Below are 17027 nucleotides of genomic sequence, written 5' to 3'. Positions count from 1 at the left end.
CAAGTCGACAGGCAGCAGGACTGTGACTCGATGAACATTTCGCATTTCGTTTCATTCATTTTATTTATTACCTCAAACGCATCTGATCATGCATTACATGAGGGGGACAGCCAAAATTGAGGAATGATCATATAAAAAACCAACATATACAAAAACAAAAAAAGAAGAAGAAGCGAACAGTTTACATAAAAATTTATGAACGACATAGTCGAACCCGGATTTATCGAATTCAAAGGGGATCGCAAAATAGTTCGATATATCAATAATTTGATATGCAAAAATATGTTCGACTAAGCTCCAGTTGAAATTTCCTGGCGTCTCTGCAATACCGAAGGTCGCGACTAACGGGAGCTTACCAAACAGAGCATCCAAGGACCGCTAAATACAGTGGAGCGGCGGATACCGCAAGCACCGCCGCGCTTACCAGGCGCGCCTGGCCGGAACCTCCAGACAGCACAAACGACAAAACACAAAAATAATAATAAAAAAAAAAAGAAAAAGAGAGACGCAAAAAAATACTTTTGATCTATAGAACAAAGTTAAACAACAAAAAAGCTCACTAAATTCAAGCCGCAAAAAAAAAAAAAATGGGCGAAGCAATAACGGCAAAAGAAAAAGGTAAACAAAGATAAGGCGCCCAAAGTGCGATTGCACAACCGTTCTCGACACACCCGACTTGCCGAAGACTTTTTTTTTTTCCTTTTTTTTTTTAAAGTTAGTCCCACGGCATCGGTAGTGTTCAGAGAAAGGGTGCAGGCTACCGTTCCGACAGCGAGCACTCCCTGCTCTCCCTACGCTCGCGCGCGCCCTTCCCCTTGCTTTTGTCATCCTCCACTTTTTTTTTTTCACGGTTCATTGTCTCTTCTTTCCCACAACTGCCCTTTCACTGCGTTTCTTCCCGCGTGTATGCTGGCTTGGCGGTCTGCCAGCCACGCAACGCGAGCGATGTGCTCGCCACCGGCGCAATCGGATCGCGGGAAAAGCGACGGGCGGCCGGGCTTCGTTCGCTATATCGAGTGTCCCCGCCATAGGAGTTGGATACAAAAACCGAAATATAGGGGGCGCTCTGACCCATTTGTTGTCCCCCCGCCTCGGTGTTTACCCAACAAAAGGCCTGTGCACATGCCCACAGGCTTCGTGGGCATGTCCATGTCATCTTCTTCAATAGAGCGCGGGGCACAGTGTGATATAAAAATACTAACAATATACGAAGTGACCCTAGGTGCAGGGTCTCTCCTGCAAGCAGTCGCCAGGGAGGCGAGCTTGTCCCGCTTTCGCTTCTGTGCTGAGTTGGGCACCCTGCATGCTGCATTGTTCATGCAGGCCGGAGTGGTAACAAAAGAGCCGCTTATCCCCGGAGAACACGAACTCCAGCCTAATGCTGACGCCGCGTTCGGTTAAGTCAGCCGAGCGTCCAGTCATTGTATTTGTTGTCTCCATCCGTGTAGTTCTAAAGTTACTTGCGTGGGGTGCCACGATCTTTACAGGAGGGTGTTTGGACTGTTTGATATAAACAATAATTCGAAATATCCGAGTGTGATATAACCGTAGAAGGGTGGTGAGCTGGGCTAGTTGGTACGGGTTCAACATGATTAAAATCAGCGAACAACGTTAGGAAACTGTCGAAGAAAACGGAAGGCAGGAAAGCTTTCAGAGAGAGGAAGAAAGAACATGACAGAGAATATACTTGCTAATGGCTAGCGAACTCCGGAGCGCGAGGCGATAGCTTGAGAACGCTTTAAAAAGGATATTTATTTTTGTGATAAAGCCACTGATGGCTGGCTCACGCAGCGCTCCCCCAAACCCTGCAAATAAACGCCTCATAAATTTCTCTGGTAACGTCTTCCTTATATCTACCTATACTGTTAGCCAGAGCTGAACTAGATGAACAATTACGACAGTGTAAAGGCAAGTGACCATCTACGTTGGATCTAAGTGATAGGGAATGTTCACGAAGCCTGTTGTCAATGCACCGTCCTGTCTGTCCGACATAAGTTCTACCACATGGATGCTGTACACCACGCACGAGGTACAGGCCACAAACGGTGAGACATGTTTTTTCTGTCACTTGATACTTTTTCTATGCCGAGATAAACCTTTCAACAAATTTGGGCCATTTTTTTTTTTCTTTTGGGGGGGGGGGGGGGGGGGGGAGGCAGACAATTTACCGCTACGCCATAACGTTGAGCTACTACATGTTTTAGGTTATGCGATACCTTGTGTAAGTACGGTACCACTACCACCCGTTTTTTTTCTTTTTCTTCAACATCTCGCCTAGCTCTTACTTTTTATTTTTTAACCAAGACACGCACCACTTCACTTAACACCGGCCCAGGAAACCCGGAAGACAGGAGTCTTTGAATTTGGGCATTAAAGCTGTCCTTAATACAATGAAAACAATATTCTTTTAGAGCAGAGCCAAGACATGAAAGTGCGATACCCCTTTTTACAATTTTTGAATGTGCAGATGCGTAAGGTAAATTGCCCTTTTTGGAGCGTGGGTAAGGACCAGCATAATTGGTTGGTGCCAAGTGAGAGCGAAAGGTCCAAAAATTGTAAGATGCCTTCCCTAGGCTCTTCATAGGTGTACCTGAGAGCAAAGCTGCACCTATCAAAAATGTTCATAACACCACTAACTACGTTTACAATATTGATCCTTACCGTGTTTTCCAAACTGGAAGTCTCCACTGGCAACGGTGAAAACGTGACGCCAGTGGAAGGCATAGGTCCACTCTGATTTTATTCCCAAATAATTACGAGCAATTTCATGCTGTCAAATGAATGCTTTGGAAGCTCGTTCCAGTACCCGCGCCCCAGCACGGAACAAATGATTGGCATAGTCTCTTTTTTTGACTGCTTGCTCGCCTTGCAAGCGTGCCCGCCACTGACGTCACGGTACTGAAATGTGCGGGTATATTTGAATGTTGGTTTTTGCAACGTTTTCATTTGCCGATTTCACAATAACTGTTATGAGTTTCGCGATACTATATAGCATACAGGGAAGGGTAAACGCTGCGGATTCAGAAAATATGGTTAGTTGGGGTGACTAAAAAAATCGCCGAATACCCTTTAAGGCGTCAACACGAGTGCGGGCGTAATTATAAATGAGCTGGTCGTAGATTTAGAGCGCAGCTCTTAGGCGCACGTTTTCGGCTTGAGCGGCGTCAGCGTAACCACGCGTTGCCCTATGGGACGTTACGTGTGACGTCACCGCGTGTTGCATTATGGGTAAATTCCCCGGTAAATTTAGCGGAAAAAATTCCTCGCTTCCAGGCTTAACTTAGCGGAAAAAAATTCCCCGCTTAATTAAGCGGAAAAAATTCCTGCTAAATGCAGCGAAAAAAATTCCTCGATTCCATGCTAAACTCTTAGCGGAAAAATTTAGCGGAAAAACATTCCCGCTAAATTTAGCCGAAAAAAAATGCCCGCTAAATTTAGCGGGATCTTTAGTGAAAATTTCCTGCTAAATGGCAGGGGAGAAGGAAAGGAGGGAGGTACGGATGAGGAGGAGGGGCATACCCTCCTCTCGTACCTTCGCCTCCTCCTCCTCGACAGCTGCGCTCTAATTCGACGTTACAGGGGATTGTGAACGTCTTTCGTTTTTTCAGTAGCTTTAAGGTAAAATATGTTCCAACGCGAACAATGGCGTGTTCACTCACGAGTCTTACTCGGGCCAGATGCCATGCCGGCTGCGCGACAGCAAGTATAAGACAAGGAGGGTGTGGATAAGTTACTGAAAGCTAAAACGCGAACTGCGGGATGAGACTGCGTAGGAGGATAAACACACGGCCTAAGGCATTTCGTCCACTACACACTAAAGGTGATGCGCAGAGTTTGCGACACGTGGTGCTCGCTAGGCCTACCGCTTCCTCACTCACCGGCGCCCATGACGGCCCAGAAGCACCAGCCGAAGCTGAAGCGGAGCAGACCTCCCTGGAACGGGATCACCAGCGGCTTGCGAGGCATCAGCAGCGTGTAGATGGCGTTGCTGAGCAGCATCAGCGCTCCGGTCAGCTGCATGGCGTAGGCGCCATACCGCGGCACGGCACACAGCAGCACGTTCATCAGCAGCCACAGTGCGAATGCCGTCCTGCGAACCCGGACAGGCCTCAGAGCGGACCCGAACGAACTTCCTGCCGAGAGCTTTCATGGGGCGCGAGCACGGGTACAAAGGGGCCTCGCTTCGACGTCGTTCATCCTACAGGCACGCTCTAGGCTCAGAAACTAATAAATAAATAAATAATTATAAGGCATTCATCGATGAAATAAGTTACCCATTCCACGCAGGTGTGTTCTTATCTCAATGACAAAGCACCTGGCGGCTGACGATAGCGGGCAGATAGCTCAGTCCAAACAAAGGTTTCCTTTCGCATAAAAAAATAAAACCCGAAGGTTTTTTTTTTCTATAAGTTTTTGTCGGTGTTTGTGAATAGGACGGAAAGATGACAGCCTTGAAGGGACACTGCCAATACAGTCTGGAGACACTGTCCACATACGACAATGTTTGCAGACATGTTGGATAGTTGAGGCGCTCCGCAGACGTTTCAGGCGCGTCCATTTCATGTGTGCACAGCGTGTCTTCTGTGGGATGAATGAGCTGCGCAGACCTGACTTGAAACACGCTGAGAGCCGCCTGCCTGCATCACGAGGCAGGAGACGACGGCCGTGAATAGGGCCACGTGACGCGGCCGTTTTCGACTGGCTGCTAGGCATACCGTAGGCGTCTGTCGACTGGTAGCCAATCAAAGGCCTCACGTGAGCTTTGACGTGACATCGCACGAGTTTGTAAGTGAGCACGAAACGGTGAGCGCCGTTGTCCTTACCAAAGCAGGGCGAAAGCGTAGTAGCCGGCCAAGCGGTACCTCCGACCCCAGCAGAAGCCCTCGAGGTCCTGACTCAGGTACTCGGCGATCGTGAGTATTGGGAAAGGAAGGCCCTTGACCAGCGCCTCCCGGTAGTCCTTCTGGATCTGCGTCGCTGCGGGCACCAAGAGCACGCTCAGTTCCACGATTTGCAAAAAAAGCTACTGCGCATGCGCGAGGAGAGCTTGTTGCTAGCGCCCCCTGTTTGGTTAGGTTGCGACAGAGGTACGGAAGGGAGGACGAAGAAAGCTCGCGAATCCCTTTGTTTGTCGCCATGCCGGCGCACTGTGTTGCGTATGGTTGCGCGAATTACTTTGACGGTAAAGAGAACGCCAAGCTTTTTAGATTTCCGTCGGCCAGGCATCATCCTGCGAACATAGAGGCTTGGATAGCTGCCGTGAGGAGAAGGAACACGGACGGCTCACCATGGCAGCCGAACGACCACTGCCGGATCTGCCGCGGGTATTTTGTCGAGGGCACGTTAATTTTGTACGCTCCTAGGGAATTTTTCACACTATTCAATCAGGGTCTAGAGGCAATGCTTGGAACAGACTGCGTGCACGAGCTTTACGCCCCACATGTATCGGGCCGAACCATGCATCGCGAAGCCTAGTTGTATCCCAACCACTTTCCAGCCTCGCACCCAAAATGTCCAAGTTTCGGGCGTTGCGCGATAGGCGGCGCGCACTATTTTACAAACTGTGGATTCCTCTTCTGCGGAAGTATACTCGTTTCTCGTCCATTAGCACTTGTTGAGGCGCCCTGAAGGGGCCAGTCCAGCCGATATTCCCTTTAGGCGCAGCCGACGTAACGAGCCAATCAAACAGCGCCAAAAGTGCACTGTCACGGCGGCCCTTGAGCGTCTGCTCTCTGAGACTAAAGCCATCAGCAACTTCGTTGGCCATCACCGAGCCATCAGGCACATCTGAACGATCCCGCGCTTTGTCCTGTGCCCTTTTGGCCGCTGACCGAGCTCATATATGACACTTTTGGCACTGCTTCATTGGCTTCATCGGATCGTCGAACCAGCGTAGCTTTGAAATGCGTTTGTTGTCCCGGTACATGGAGCCGTCTTTCGTTTGGACTGCTTTCGTGAGGAGCGCTGTTCCCGCTGTGCTCTTCCCGCTATGTTCGTTCACTCGTTATGCTCACTGTTCCTCCGCGGTCTTCTCGCCAGCTCAACGGAAAACCGAGGAGCAGCGACGACGCCGCTTGCGCGAAACCGCCGACACGCAAAAATGGTCTCTTCGAAGACGACAGATCGTAGGCGGCGATCGAGAGAAGCTGTGCTGGCTGCATCCGAAACCGCCCAGGCCCGGGGGGAAGAAACTGACACCCCGAAGACAGTTAACAGTACGCGAACCGTTGCGAGGTTGGAAAGTCCCACCCTTCGTCGGAACCCCTGCGCTACACGCTAACGCCTTTCGTCGAGGATCAGCCTAGCGACAGCGGCGATTTCAGCTTTCCCCTGTAATCCACAAACATTATGCTGTACGAAAATAAACACACACACACACACATACTATATATATATATATATATATGGTGTTTCACGACAGGTGGACAAATTCGATATTGCGAAAACTACGCGTCGCGACAAAAAAAGGCTCGTGTCGTGTTGGTACTGGGCAAGGGCCTATTTAGGAAAATTATTAAAGTCCAGGATAATTAGGTTGTTAATTATTTTTGCGTAATTAACTTTTTTAATATTGTGTTTAAGGGCATGATCTGAATTAGAAAATTGCTCAGCATCATCGAAAAACACTAAATCAACAAATTGCCGAACGGCTTTCTGTGAAACCGCACAAATTTGACGGGTTTTTAAGTTTCGGTTGGCTATCGGAGCGCATCTCGGTCCCGGCGGCACCGCGCCCCGTGGAGAGATAGTGCAACCAGCCTCTGCTGCGTCGCGCGATGACAGCGCAGCAGAGGTTGAGTGCAATATTAAAAAAAGTTAGTTAAGCAAAAATAATGAAGAACCTAATTATCTGGGACTTCAGTAATTTTGCCTAAATAGGCCCCTGGCCCAGGACCACAACGACACAAGACTTGTTGCGACGCGTAATTTTCGCAATATCGAATTCGTCCACGTTTTGTGAAACACCCTGTATATATATATATACAGCGAAACCCCGTTTAGAACGAACCCACGTACAGCGAATTATTGCCGATATCGAACTCACAAAAAATTTAAATAAAATTGCATGTAAAAAGTACTTTTTATAACGAAGAACATAATGACGGATATCGAACCTTTTTTCCCTCCGGGAATTCTTCCAAAAACGCGCGAACAATCGTCTTCTAGCCTGTCCCTTCCCCCCCTAAGAAAGTAGGAAAGAAAGAAAATTCCAAAAGTTCAAGTTGGGAACAAAATTGAGCGAAGAGAAGCGATTCAGAAGGGGAAAAAGCTAAAAAATACACTGCACGAATGCACAAAAAAACTTTTTTTTTAATCCTAAAATTGTTGCCTACGAAGAGAAGCGACTCAGAAATACACCGCACGCATAAAAAAAAAAAAAGAAAAAGAAAACTTTTCAGCGCATTGTATTTGTCACAAGACGGAAGCGAGGAGATAAGAAAGAAAGGGAAGCTCTCGCCTTACAACCAACGTATCGTGAAAGTTTGTTGTAAATGGTTTTTGCTATATCGAATTAGTTGCTATATCGAACTGATCGTAGCGTTTCCTAATGTTCGTTATAAACGGACTTGACTATATATATATATATATATATATATATATATATATATTATAACTTATTTCATAATATCATCCTCGCACTCCGCCTGCGGGTACACGTAGTGAGCGAATCTGATGGGAGTGGCCCTGTCGGGACACCGCCCAGGACCATATATGGTCCTGGGCGGTGTCCCGACAGCGTCTTGAGCCCGCCACATAACCTATAGGTTATGTGGCGGGCTCAAGACGCGGTTCATAATCTGTCACCCTCGAGGAGCCGATAGAGCTAGCGGCGCAAGGTCACGGCGCATTAATAGATCAACCTCACTAAGCGTTTGGCGCGTGCATGACGCCGTCATAACTTTAGTTCACGGGAGGCAGACGGCCATGCTTCCGAGGGCTTGTGCCGTCTTGTGCTCTACATGCGCCCCAGCGAGGTTTCCACAAGCGCAAGGAGACTTCCTCGACGCATTGCAGCGGCGGTGGCATAGTCAAACTGGCTGCTGAGATCGGTGTATTGGGCTTGGTTGGTTCAGCCGGTCACAGCACACCCACACAAAGATGACGAATGTCGTGACACAGCGCTTTTGTAGCTTACCCCTATAAAAATGATTGTTGACCTCTTATTGAAAACGTGTTGACTTCTTGTTGACTCTGATTACTTTCTTTTGACTTTGACCTCCTGTTGACATGGTCAACAGAAAGTTTGTTCATTTTACGTTGAAACTTTTCTGATGATTATCTTCAGCCCGAGTAAAAAAAACAAAAAAAGCTTACGACTTACTATTAACTTTACGGGGATTTTTTTTTTTCTTCTGACTTCCTGTTGACATTGTTATCAGAATGACTGCAGACGTTCTGTTTACTTATTGTTGAAAATGTTCAGTTGACTTTCTGTAGTTGGTGTCCATAGAAAAGCTACAGACTTTCTGCTGACTTTTTATTGAACACACCTGGACTAAATGTCAAAAGTCACGAAGCTTCTCAATAGCCTCTGACAAGGTGAGAACGGTAGGGAGCAGCTTCATTTGTCCCGCCTCGGGCGCGAGCCTACTACCCTTGACAACGCTTCGGCGTTCGTGCACCTCGAGCGCGCGCGTGCAGTCAAAGCACGACGGAAGGCATGGGGCGCGTGCTGGAGGCCAGGCGTTCGGAAGACACGCCCTGTTGTTCTGAAGTAACCATGACTTCAATGGCCATGTTAAACTAGTCAACAAGTAAAGGAAAGCAAAATAACTACTTTAAAGTGGAGAAACTGCCTTGACTCGCTTCATCCTGAGTGGTGCTATGCAAAGAAGCGATAACATTTATTCTAGAAGCCGTATTTCTGGATGTTGTTTTAGCGACTGCTTCGAATTATTATTAGTTGTACCGAAGCTTTTTAGTGAGAGATATCGTCCACGAACTGCGAAACACTATATTCGCTTTGACAGACTCCTGAGAAGGAGATCGGATAACTGGGACCTTAATAAGTGCCGAGGTGGTCACCGGCCAAATGATTACCTTCAATATGTAGGCCATAAAAGGCTCTGGAGCAGTCAACGGGACTGTGAGTCAGCTGTTCAGTGCTTCGTGGTGTTTGTGTTCGTTTCTAATGTGTAGCTGTAAGATGTATGCAGCGCTTTAAAATACCACAGGGACACCATTTCATAACAAAATCCAAAAGGAAATAACAAATTTACGTGTGTTCTTTTTACGTTATTTTGCTGCAGCCAATTAGGAGCAGATCGGAAAGCCGTAGTAACCTTCTCAAACTTCGTTGAATGAATAACTAAGCTATAAACATTTTTTAAACGGCTGTAGCTTCTCAGTTGAAAAGCTACAGTAAAAGCATCTTGGAGGCGACAGAAAGTCTCTTTACTTTTTTTTTATTAAAAAGTGGAGCAATATTTAAAAGAAATTCAACAGAAAAGCTATAGAAAGTCAGATGAAAAGCTATTGACATCTTATATCCTCCGATGAATTTTTTCAACAGCCTTTCACCAGAAAAGCACCACAGTTTTTTGTAAGGGGATTGCCACCATCAGCTCGTATAGAGTCGGCTGCACGCTGGCATAAGGTGACATGAATCAGCATACACATTTTCAGCTTTACACACTTGCGGCGGAGGACAAAAAGGGGAGGTATCAACATGCCTGTGTTCCTTTTTTTGTCCCCTGCCTCGGGGTTTAGTACACCTAACAACAACCAGCTCGCTTGCTTTACTATAAATAAATAAATATTAATAAATAAATGTTTATTTCTCCATCACATTACATGATGGAAGGAGACAGAGGAAAAAAGCTGCGCAAATGCAGCTTGACGAGTACTACCTTTTTCTCCCTACGTGACTTCACCATCGAGCACGGTTAGGAAAGTTTACATGCCTATGAAATCACCCGCTCATGAAGTAATACCTGTTCTTGCGTCAACCCGTATCGGGATGGGTTATTTATCACGAAACACTAGGGAATTGTAGTAGACCGTTTTTCTTCTCCGCTACGATATCCGTAAAGAAAATGCCGCAGCTGCGCATGCCCGCCGCCAGCCTTCTCTGCATAGTTCAAGGTCTTGTGGCGGATTACGGAGCGCTATCCGGGTGCTTAGCGGGCTGCGGAAACGGTCTACTACAATTCCCCCTCGCATCACGTTAAAAAGGCGTGATCTAACGCTAAGTTATATTCAAGAAAAAGCGCTTGGAAATGGTTACGCTTTGGCCCGTAAGCAAAGTTGGCGTGTTGCGTCAGAACCTCGCTTGGCTCTTTGGGCGCCGACGAAAGACCTCGGTTGTTTGGAGAGCGAGACGGGAGCAAGGCTATTTGTCGGGGGCCGCTTATCGTGCCGATCGATCTGACGATGCTTATCCATCAGCGTCTGCGAAGCTGCACCCGTCGGCTGCTGGCCCGCGAGGAGGCCAAGTAGTTACCCCGAAAACGCAACCGGGAAACGCGCTGCAGCGCCGCGCGTGGACCCGTCGACGGTATGTAAACGACGGCCCGCGCCGCGGGGAGGCATCGGGCCGAGGGCGCCGCCTGGGACAGAGGGAGGCGTGCAGCCGCGCTTGGGCAACACTGGCTGTAGCCGAAATCGAGACCAAGTCCGTTTTGTTTCCGGCCGTCTCGAGTCGTGGAGCACGCATCGCGCGCGGGGCCAGCGAGCCTCCGTGCCCGGCGGCTGTCTAATGGTGCCCAGTTTCCATCACTGACTGACCGCTCGAGTCTGTGTCTACGAGAACCGGCGCTCTTCGGCACTGCAAGAGGACCTCGAAGGCGGCCTGCGTGAAGGCGACATTCGGCACCGCGATAAAGCCTCTTATGTCATGGTCAGCCGAGCGCGGTCGTCTGGCAAACAGTGTCTTTTTTTCAGTCGAAGGACGTCTGGGGGCCGGGTGCGCCGCGGTGGCGCCGCTAATACGAGAGACAGTCCTTCCTGGTATCCCACTAATCACACATAAACGTCTGCAGACAGTTTATTAATGGGATACAAGGAAGGTCGGTGTGAGCACGAACGCCGGACGGACAAGGCTAGACCCTAAAGAGCTCCGCCTCTGAAAAACACTTTTTGTAGTATCGTTTATTGGTGATTGGTACAAAATAGCAGGCGCGTGATGTTTTCTAAATTATTCAGTTTACGAGGTTTTGCGGCACCATTAATATTGTTCTTATACCAGCCGCGTCTCACCGGTGATCGCGGGTAGCTCGTTCCGACTTGGGTGAGTCCCAATTTCGAAAGTAATTCGCGTCGCGTCCGCTTAGGAGACGGGGGTTGGCATCGCTGAAACCCCCTCCAACGTATATGTTTCGGCACCCTCGTGGCCGATTGCAGCCAAAATAGAACAGGCGCAGCGGGCGCTATCGAATGCGGTACTCCCGAACCAATACAAGCAGCCGTGCAGTTCCCCGAGCGGCCGCTCCGGAAACAAAATGGCGGCGTTGCGATCGCCATTAGCCCGGTTCTCGAGTACGGATCGGTGCCACGTTTTCAGAGCAGGCTCTATGGCAGTTTCCCAACTGAGTGGTTCTAGCAACGTTGATCAGAGCTCATCGGAACTCGGCGTCGTTATGACGTCAGAGCAACCCCTGCGCGAGGAGCAGACGATTTGCTCTCCGCATAGTTTTACACAGCGACGGGGCGAAACTCCGGAAAATTCGGAAGATGCCGAAACTTTAGGGTGCAATTTCGATTGTTTCGGGGTTTAGGCAGTTTGGTCGCTATCTGGCCAAAATGGCGTTGTTCCTTCTGGTTTCGTGTTCCTTGTGAGTGTTTAGAAGACCCTAGACCTTGATACAGACCGAAATTTTGTTAGAATTTCCGTTTATTTTAGACAATAGGTTGCCTGCGGTGTGCGGGGGATCTTCGTAGATCTTACGATCCCAGGCTCCAGCTTGCGGGCGCGTCGACCATCGAGCGCGTTCTTGATCCGTGCTCGAAGTGACGGCCAAACGGACGGCGGGAGCTCAAGAAGCGGAGCTTTCTCTATGGTCAAGCTCTCTGGTAGCTGGCGCGTGTCCAAGTGTCAGAGCTCTGGGTGTACGCCTCCCGAACATTCCGGTCACAAACAACGCTGGACTGATCAGTGTGGTCAGCGATTTCATTTCCACTCTGGAAATCGTTTGTTCGCCTTCCCGCTACGAATCTCCAGCTCAGAAGGACCAGTTTACCGAAATTTTCGGGGCTATACACGTTTGAAAGTTAAAATTTTACGCGGTGCGGACTATCTGCACGCGCTGACTATAAGGACTTTTTTTTTTTTTTTTTTGCGTGTTCATTGAGGAGACGTTACGGATTTTGTGAATGACAAATTATGCACCGGGATCTAAGAAGAAACTTTTCTTTTATATCACACCTTTGCCTTTACGGACTATATACCTGGTGCTTACTGTGGCCTGGCAAATCCGGTACGTATGACATACGAGCAGACATGTGTCAACATCCTACACAGGCACCCGCGTTGGTGATGACCCGTTGCTGGTACACTCAAGAAGTTCCTTGGAACCAACTGTACCTATAGATTTACAATGTTTACAGGTTGTCTCGGGCAGCATGTGGGCATATTCTATAACACGGATGTCCAGAGGCCTTGCGACGCATTCACTTCCACATGCCACCTGTGTTGTGTCAACCGCAACGTTTCCGGCGCTTGGAACAAACACCATACACGTCGTCGAGCTACTCATGCGATGAAAACGAACGTTGCGATTTGTGATCATTGATTTCACCTACTTGCCCGCTTCGTTTTGGTGACGTGCCGAAGTAACTCTTGTTGTGAAACCGAAATAATTTTGACCAACGACGTAAAATCTCAATATTTTGTGTCGTGTTGTCCGATTTTATTTCTCAGTATATCATATTTTATCTGAACGAGCCTATTTTGTTAAATTAAGAATTTATTTGTAAAATTTTAATTACTTAATGTGGTTTATAAGATTGTTTTATTAAATAAGTTGCAACGTTCGATAAGGTGGCCAGTCTGGCGAGGCTCCGAAACTGTCCGAACCTCTTCGAAATACACCGAGGTTCAGCCATTCTTTCCGAAACCTGTCTCGGAAAAAAATTTCGCCCCATCACTATAAAAAAAAAAAAAAAAAATAAAAAAAGGTGATGGGGCGGGTGATTAGCTTTCGCTATAGCCCCTCTCCGAAATTCATCCCATTTAGGGATATACTGTATAGGCTCCCTACGGAAGCCATAGTTTCGCGGGGTTTTTTGCCAAGTGCCGCCGCGCTGCTATTCGCCGAAATCCGATCACGTGAGGAGCAGAATCCAAGTGCCGTGCAGGAAAGCCACCGATACGGACGCTTCGCACGGCGTGTGTTCCCCTGCTTTTGCCTCCTCCTCCTTCCCTGTTTTCCAGGAAAGCAGGAGAAGGAGCGCGCCGCGTGCCACCACGCGCAGCGCCGCTATCCGCTGAATTCAGTCACGTGACGAGCAGATTCCCGGACTGCGCAGGAAAGCCGGCACTACGGGGATGAGCTCTGGCTTCCGTAGGGAACGTATACGGGAGCTCTAATCCCATCCATCTGGTGACTCAAGAAGCAACTTTCGACAAACTAATGACGGTCATGACTTCACATTTCATCGGGCACCGTCGCCTTCGCACGTCAATGACAGATGAGAATTGGTTCTTCGATCACCTCAACATTATAGTAGAAGTTTGGGCTAGTGGGGTATTTCATGACTAAAGATTAAAACAGCCCAAGGACACGGACAAGAACAAGAAGGTAGACAAACAAGGCGCTGACTTACGACTGAAGTTTATTCGTTCTAACAGCGAGTATAAATACTGTATTGTCACAACAAACAAACATGAATAAAAAGCTTGACCTGGATGCCACGTGCTCACTAGCCATCGCTATGCACTGTCACTGTGTGTCTAAATAGGAACGTTCCTTATCTGATAAAGATAGTGACGGAGGGCTGACCACAGTTTTGCCCCAATCTTCCGATTTCCCGCGCCTCAATGATTTCCCGAGTGAGTTTGTCTTCATTTTTCCTAATCACTTCACACTTGTCAAAGACGCGAGCGCAGCAACAGTCTCGGCAGTGCGGGCCAAGGTGACCTGACACAACTCTAAACACGTTATACTTGTGCTCCCGCAGCCGATCATTGAGGCATCGCCCCGTTTGCCCGACGTATCTCCTGCCACACGAGGGGGGAATAGAGTACACTACTCCCTCCACACAGTCTACGAATTGGTCCTGGTGTTTTTTGGTGCAACCCTGCTCGTCTTTAGAACAGGAGTTTACTTTCTGCACAGCCCAGGCAGCCTCTCCGGAGCCGAAAAAACCACATCAACACCAACCCTACGGCCAACTTTCTTAAGGTTGTGAGATATCTTATGCAGGTATGGTAAAACAGTTACTTTTTTGTTAACCCCACAGGTTGAAAGAAAGCTTCGACACACAAGCAGCAAGGCTCAGACATGCGGGATATCCGTCTTACCTGTTGACGACAGTTGCTGAGAGCTTACTTAAGAAAGGACGTGAGGAAACTACCCAGCAGGCTCGTAGGGTTAACAAAAAAGTAACTGTCTTACCATACCTGCATAAGATATCTCACAACCTTAAGAAAGTTGGCCGTAGGGTTGGTGTTGATGTGGTTTTTTCGGCTCCGGAGAGGCTGTCTGGGCTGTGCAGAAAGTGAACTCCTGTTCTAAAGACGAGCAGGGTTGCACCAAAAAACACCAGGACCAATTCGTAGACTGTGTGGAGGGAGTAGTGTACTCTATTCCCCCCTCGTGTGGCAGGAGATACGTCGGGCAAACGGGGCGATGCCTCAATGATCGGCTGCGGGAGCACAAGTATAACGTGTTTAGAGTTGTGTCAGGTCACCTTGGCCTGCACTGCCGAGACTGTTGCTGCGCTCGCGTCTTTGACAAGTGTGAAGTGGTTAGGAAAAATAAAGACAAACTCACTCGGGAAATCATTGAGGCGCGGGAAATTGGAAGATTGGGGCAAAACTGTGGTCAGCCCTCCGTCACTATCTTTATCAGATAAGGAACGTTCCTATTTAGACACACAGTGACAGTGCATAGCGATGGCTAGTGAGCACGTGGCATCCAGATCAAGCTTTTTATTCATGTTTGTTTGTTGTGACAATACAGTATTTATACTCGCTGTTAGAACGAATAAACTTCAGTTGTAAGTCAGCGCCTTGTTTGTCTACCTTCTTGTTCTTGTCCGTGTCCTTGGGCTGTTTTAATCTTTAATCTCAAAATTATCTCTTGATTTGTTTCAGTATCAAGGTATGAACATCACAACTGACCAGTACAAACCTGGGACCCATAAGCCCCCTAATAGAATTTCCGCTATCAATTCCTTTGCAAAAGCCAAACTTCTGCGAAGGGATTGATTGGGCCACACTTTGGAAAGAAACGCTTACGCAGGCAGTCGTTGTATCTCAATCGTGCGCCGTGTTGTATCGGCATCTCGAAAGTACGGGCCTCGAATATCCTCCGCTTGAAAGTACCTTCAACTTCTACCTTCCTCAGCCACAAGAAGGCCTCTATTATCTGGCGCAAAGACCATACGGCCATAACAATGGAACACCGGATGGATGGATGCTAAGGGCTATACCCTTTGTAACGGGCGGTAGCATGCGCCACCCAGCCTAAGTCTAAAAAGACAAAGTGATAGTGATCAAGGTTGCAAGACTAAATTCCGAGACGAGTCTATTCAAACAACCGGTCGAACATTCATCTTCTAAACATTTTAACGAAGTTTAGAACGTCCAATATCCTCCACGGTTGTTCGCTGTCAAGAATCAAAGAACCAGAGCCACTGGCCCTTCCCATGATGCCGCGAGAACCCGAGCTTCTGCACTCTAGCCGAGACGCGCAACAGTCACGTGCTTCGGTTACTTTACGAGTCTCGGAGATCGTGAACGCTTTTCGCTCGGTCAGTGTGCGCCGAACCGTTTGAACGAAATAAACCCGCGAGGAAAAGAAAGCAGCGGACTTACGCCCAAACCATGTGAACTTCTCGTTGAAGTTGATCTCTTCGCTGTCGCTGTACCTCGGCGTAGCTGAAATAGAAGAATGGGGATCGTTTCTTTTTCTTTCTTCCTTCTCTTGTTCTATTTTAGGGGAAGACTTTAACGCAGACTCCAAGGATTTGCTTTTCGCCGAATAAATATTCGGAATGCCCAAGCTGTCAGTATTTTTGTCTGCTTTTGCACCTCCAGAACGCCGCGAAAGGTAATAAAATAATAATAATAATAAAAAACAAAACATCCGTAAAAAGAAGGGGGGGGGGGGAGGGGGAGGGAATAGCTTTGTTAATGTCGATGTCGAGGAAAGTTCAAGTTTTATCGAATTTTTTGCCATCAACGCGTTTCACTATTGTGATAGGTAACAAGAGACAACAGAGAACGTGCAGGCGATCGAGTTAACTTTTTACAGCTTGAGAAGAAAAAAAATGAACAACGCACACACACAAATTTGAGATGTGTGTGTTGCCTACATTTCGTTGCTAAGTCTCGGGTTTTCAAGATGACAATAAGGAAGCTAGGACCTTTTTGCAAACTTTCGGGGAGGGGTTTCTTTGTCAAAGGGACTACCTCATAGACGACAATATGGAGAAAAATGAAGTATGTGCCCCATTCTCTCTTCAATTATCGTCGTCGGGTGATTGCACGAGGGTCGTTCGATTCCAAGGACGCAGTCGAGGAAAGCCCGCAGCCTACGGCGGCTTTGCGGCGAGCCCGGCCAGAGACGGGCGCGCGAGGAGGACTCACCCTGGAGCGTGATGTTGACGCTGTTGAGGCCGATGTGGACCCCGACCCGGGCCGAGATGCGGTCGCTGGAGAAGGCGCGGTAGGGACTAGAGACCATGGCTGTCGCAACGTGCCAGTCGCTGCCGTAGATGGAAACTGCACGGGGAACAGAGACTCTCTTTGGTACCTCGGCGATGCTGTCTTCGAGCCCTTCCCCCAAAGAGCGACAGCGTACTCATGGAATGGCGTGTATACATATGAAATACAATTTAAATAGCGGGGACCGACAAAAAGC

At 48.2% G+C, this 17027-nt stretch overlaps 1 protein-coding gene across 3 annotated transcripts in view; it reads right to left on the bottom strand.

The window, feature by feature from the left end:
• The window catches only part of LOC8023813 (dual oxidase maturation factor 2), a 170600-nt gene that overhangs the window by 16462 nt on the left and 137111 nt on the right, over nucleotides 1–17027 (bottom strand). For all 3 annotated transcript variants that reach the window (XM_029978254.4, XM_029978255.4, XM_029978253.4), the window contains exons 3-6: nucleotides 16754–16888; nucleotides 15980–16042; nucleotides 4824–4977; nucleotides 3879–4090 (exon numbers count right to left, since the gene is read on the bottom strand). In XM_029978254.4, the coding sequence (XP_029834114.1) occupies nucleotides 3879–4090; nucleotides 4824–4977; nucleotides 15980–16042; nucleotides 16754–16888 (564 nt within the window). The remainder of the gene's footprint in view (nucleotides 1–3878; nucleotides 4091–4823; nucleotides 4978–15979; nucleotides 16043–16753; nucleotides 16889–17027) is intronic.

The sequence above is a fragment of the Ixodes scapularis genome, unplaced genomic scaffold (assembly GCF_016920785.2).
Source record: "Ixodes scapularis isolate PalLabHiFi unplaced genomic scaffold, ASM1692078v2 PGA_scaffold5__190_contigs__length_132052651, whole genome shotgun sequence".
In the NCBI taxonomy this organism is placed as follows: Eukaryota; Metazoa; Arthropoda; class Arachnida; order Ixodida; family Ixodidae; genus Ixodes; species Ixodes scapularis.
This window is presented reverse-complemented; position numbering and strand designations above follow the sequence as displayed.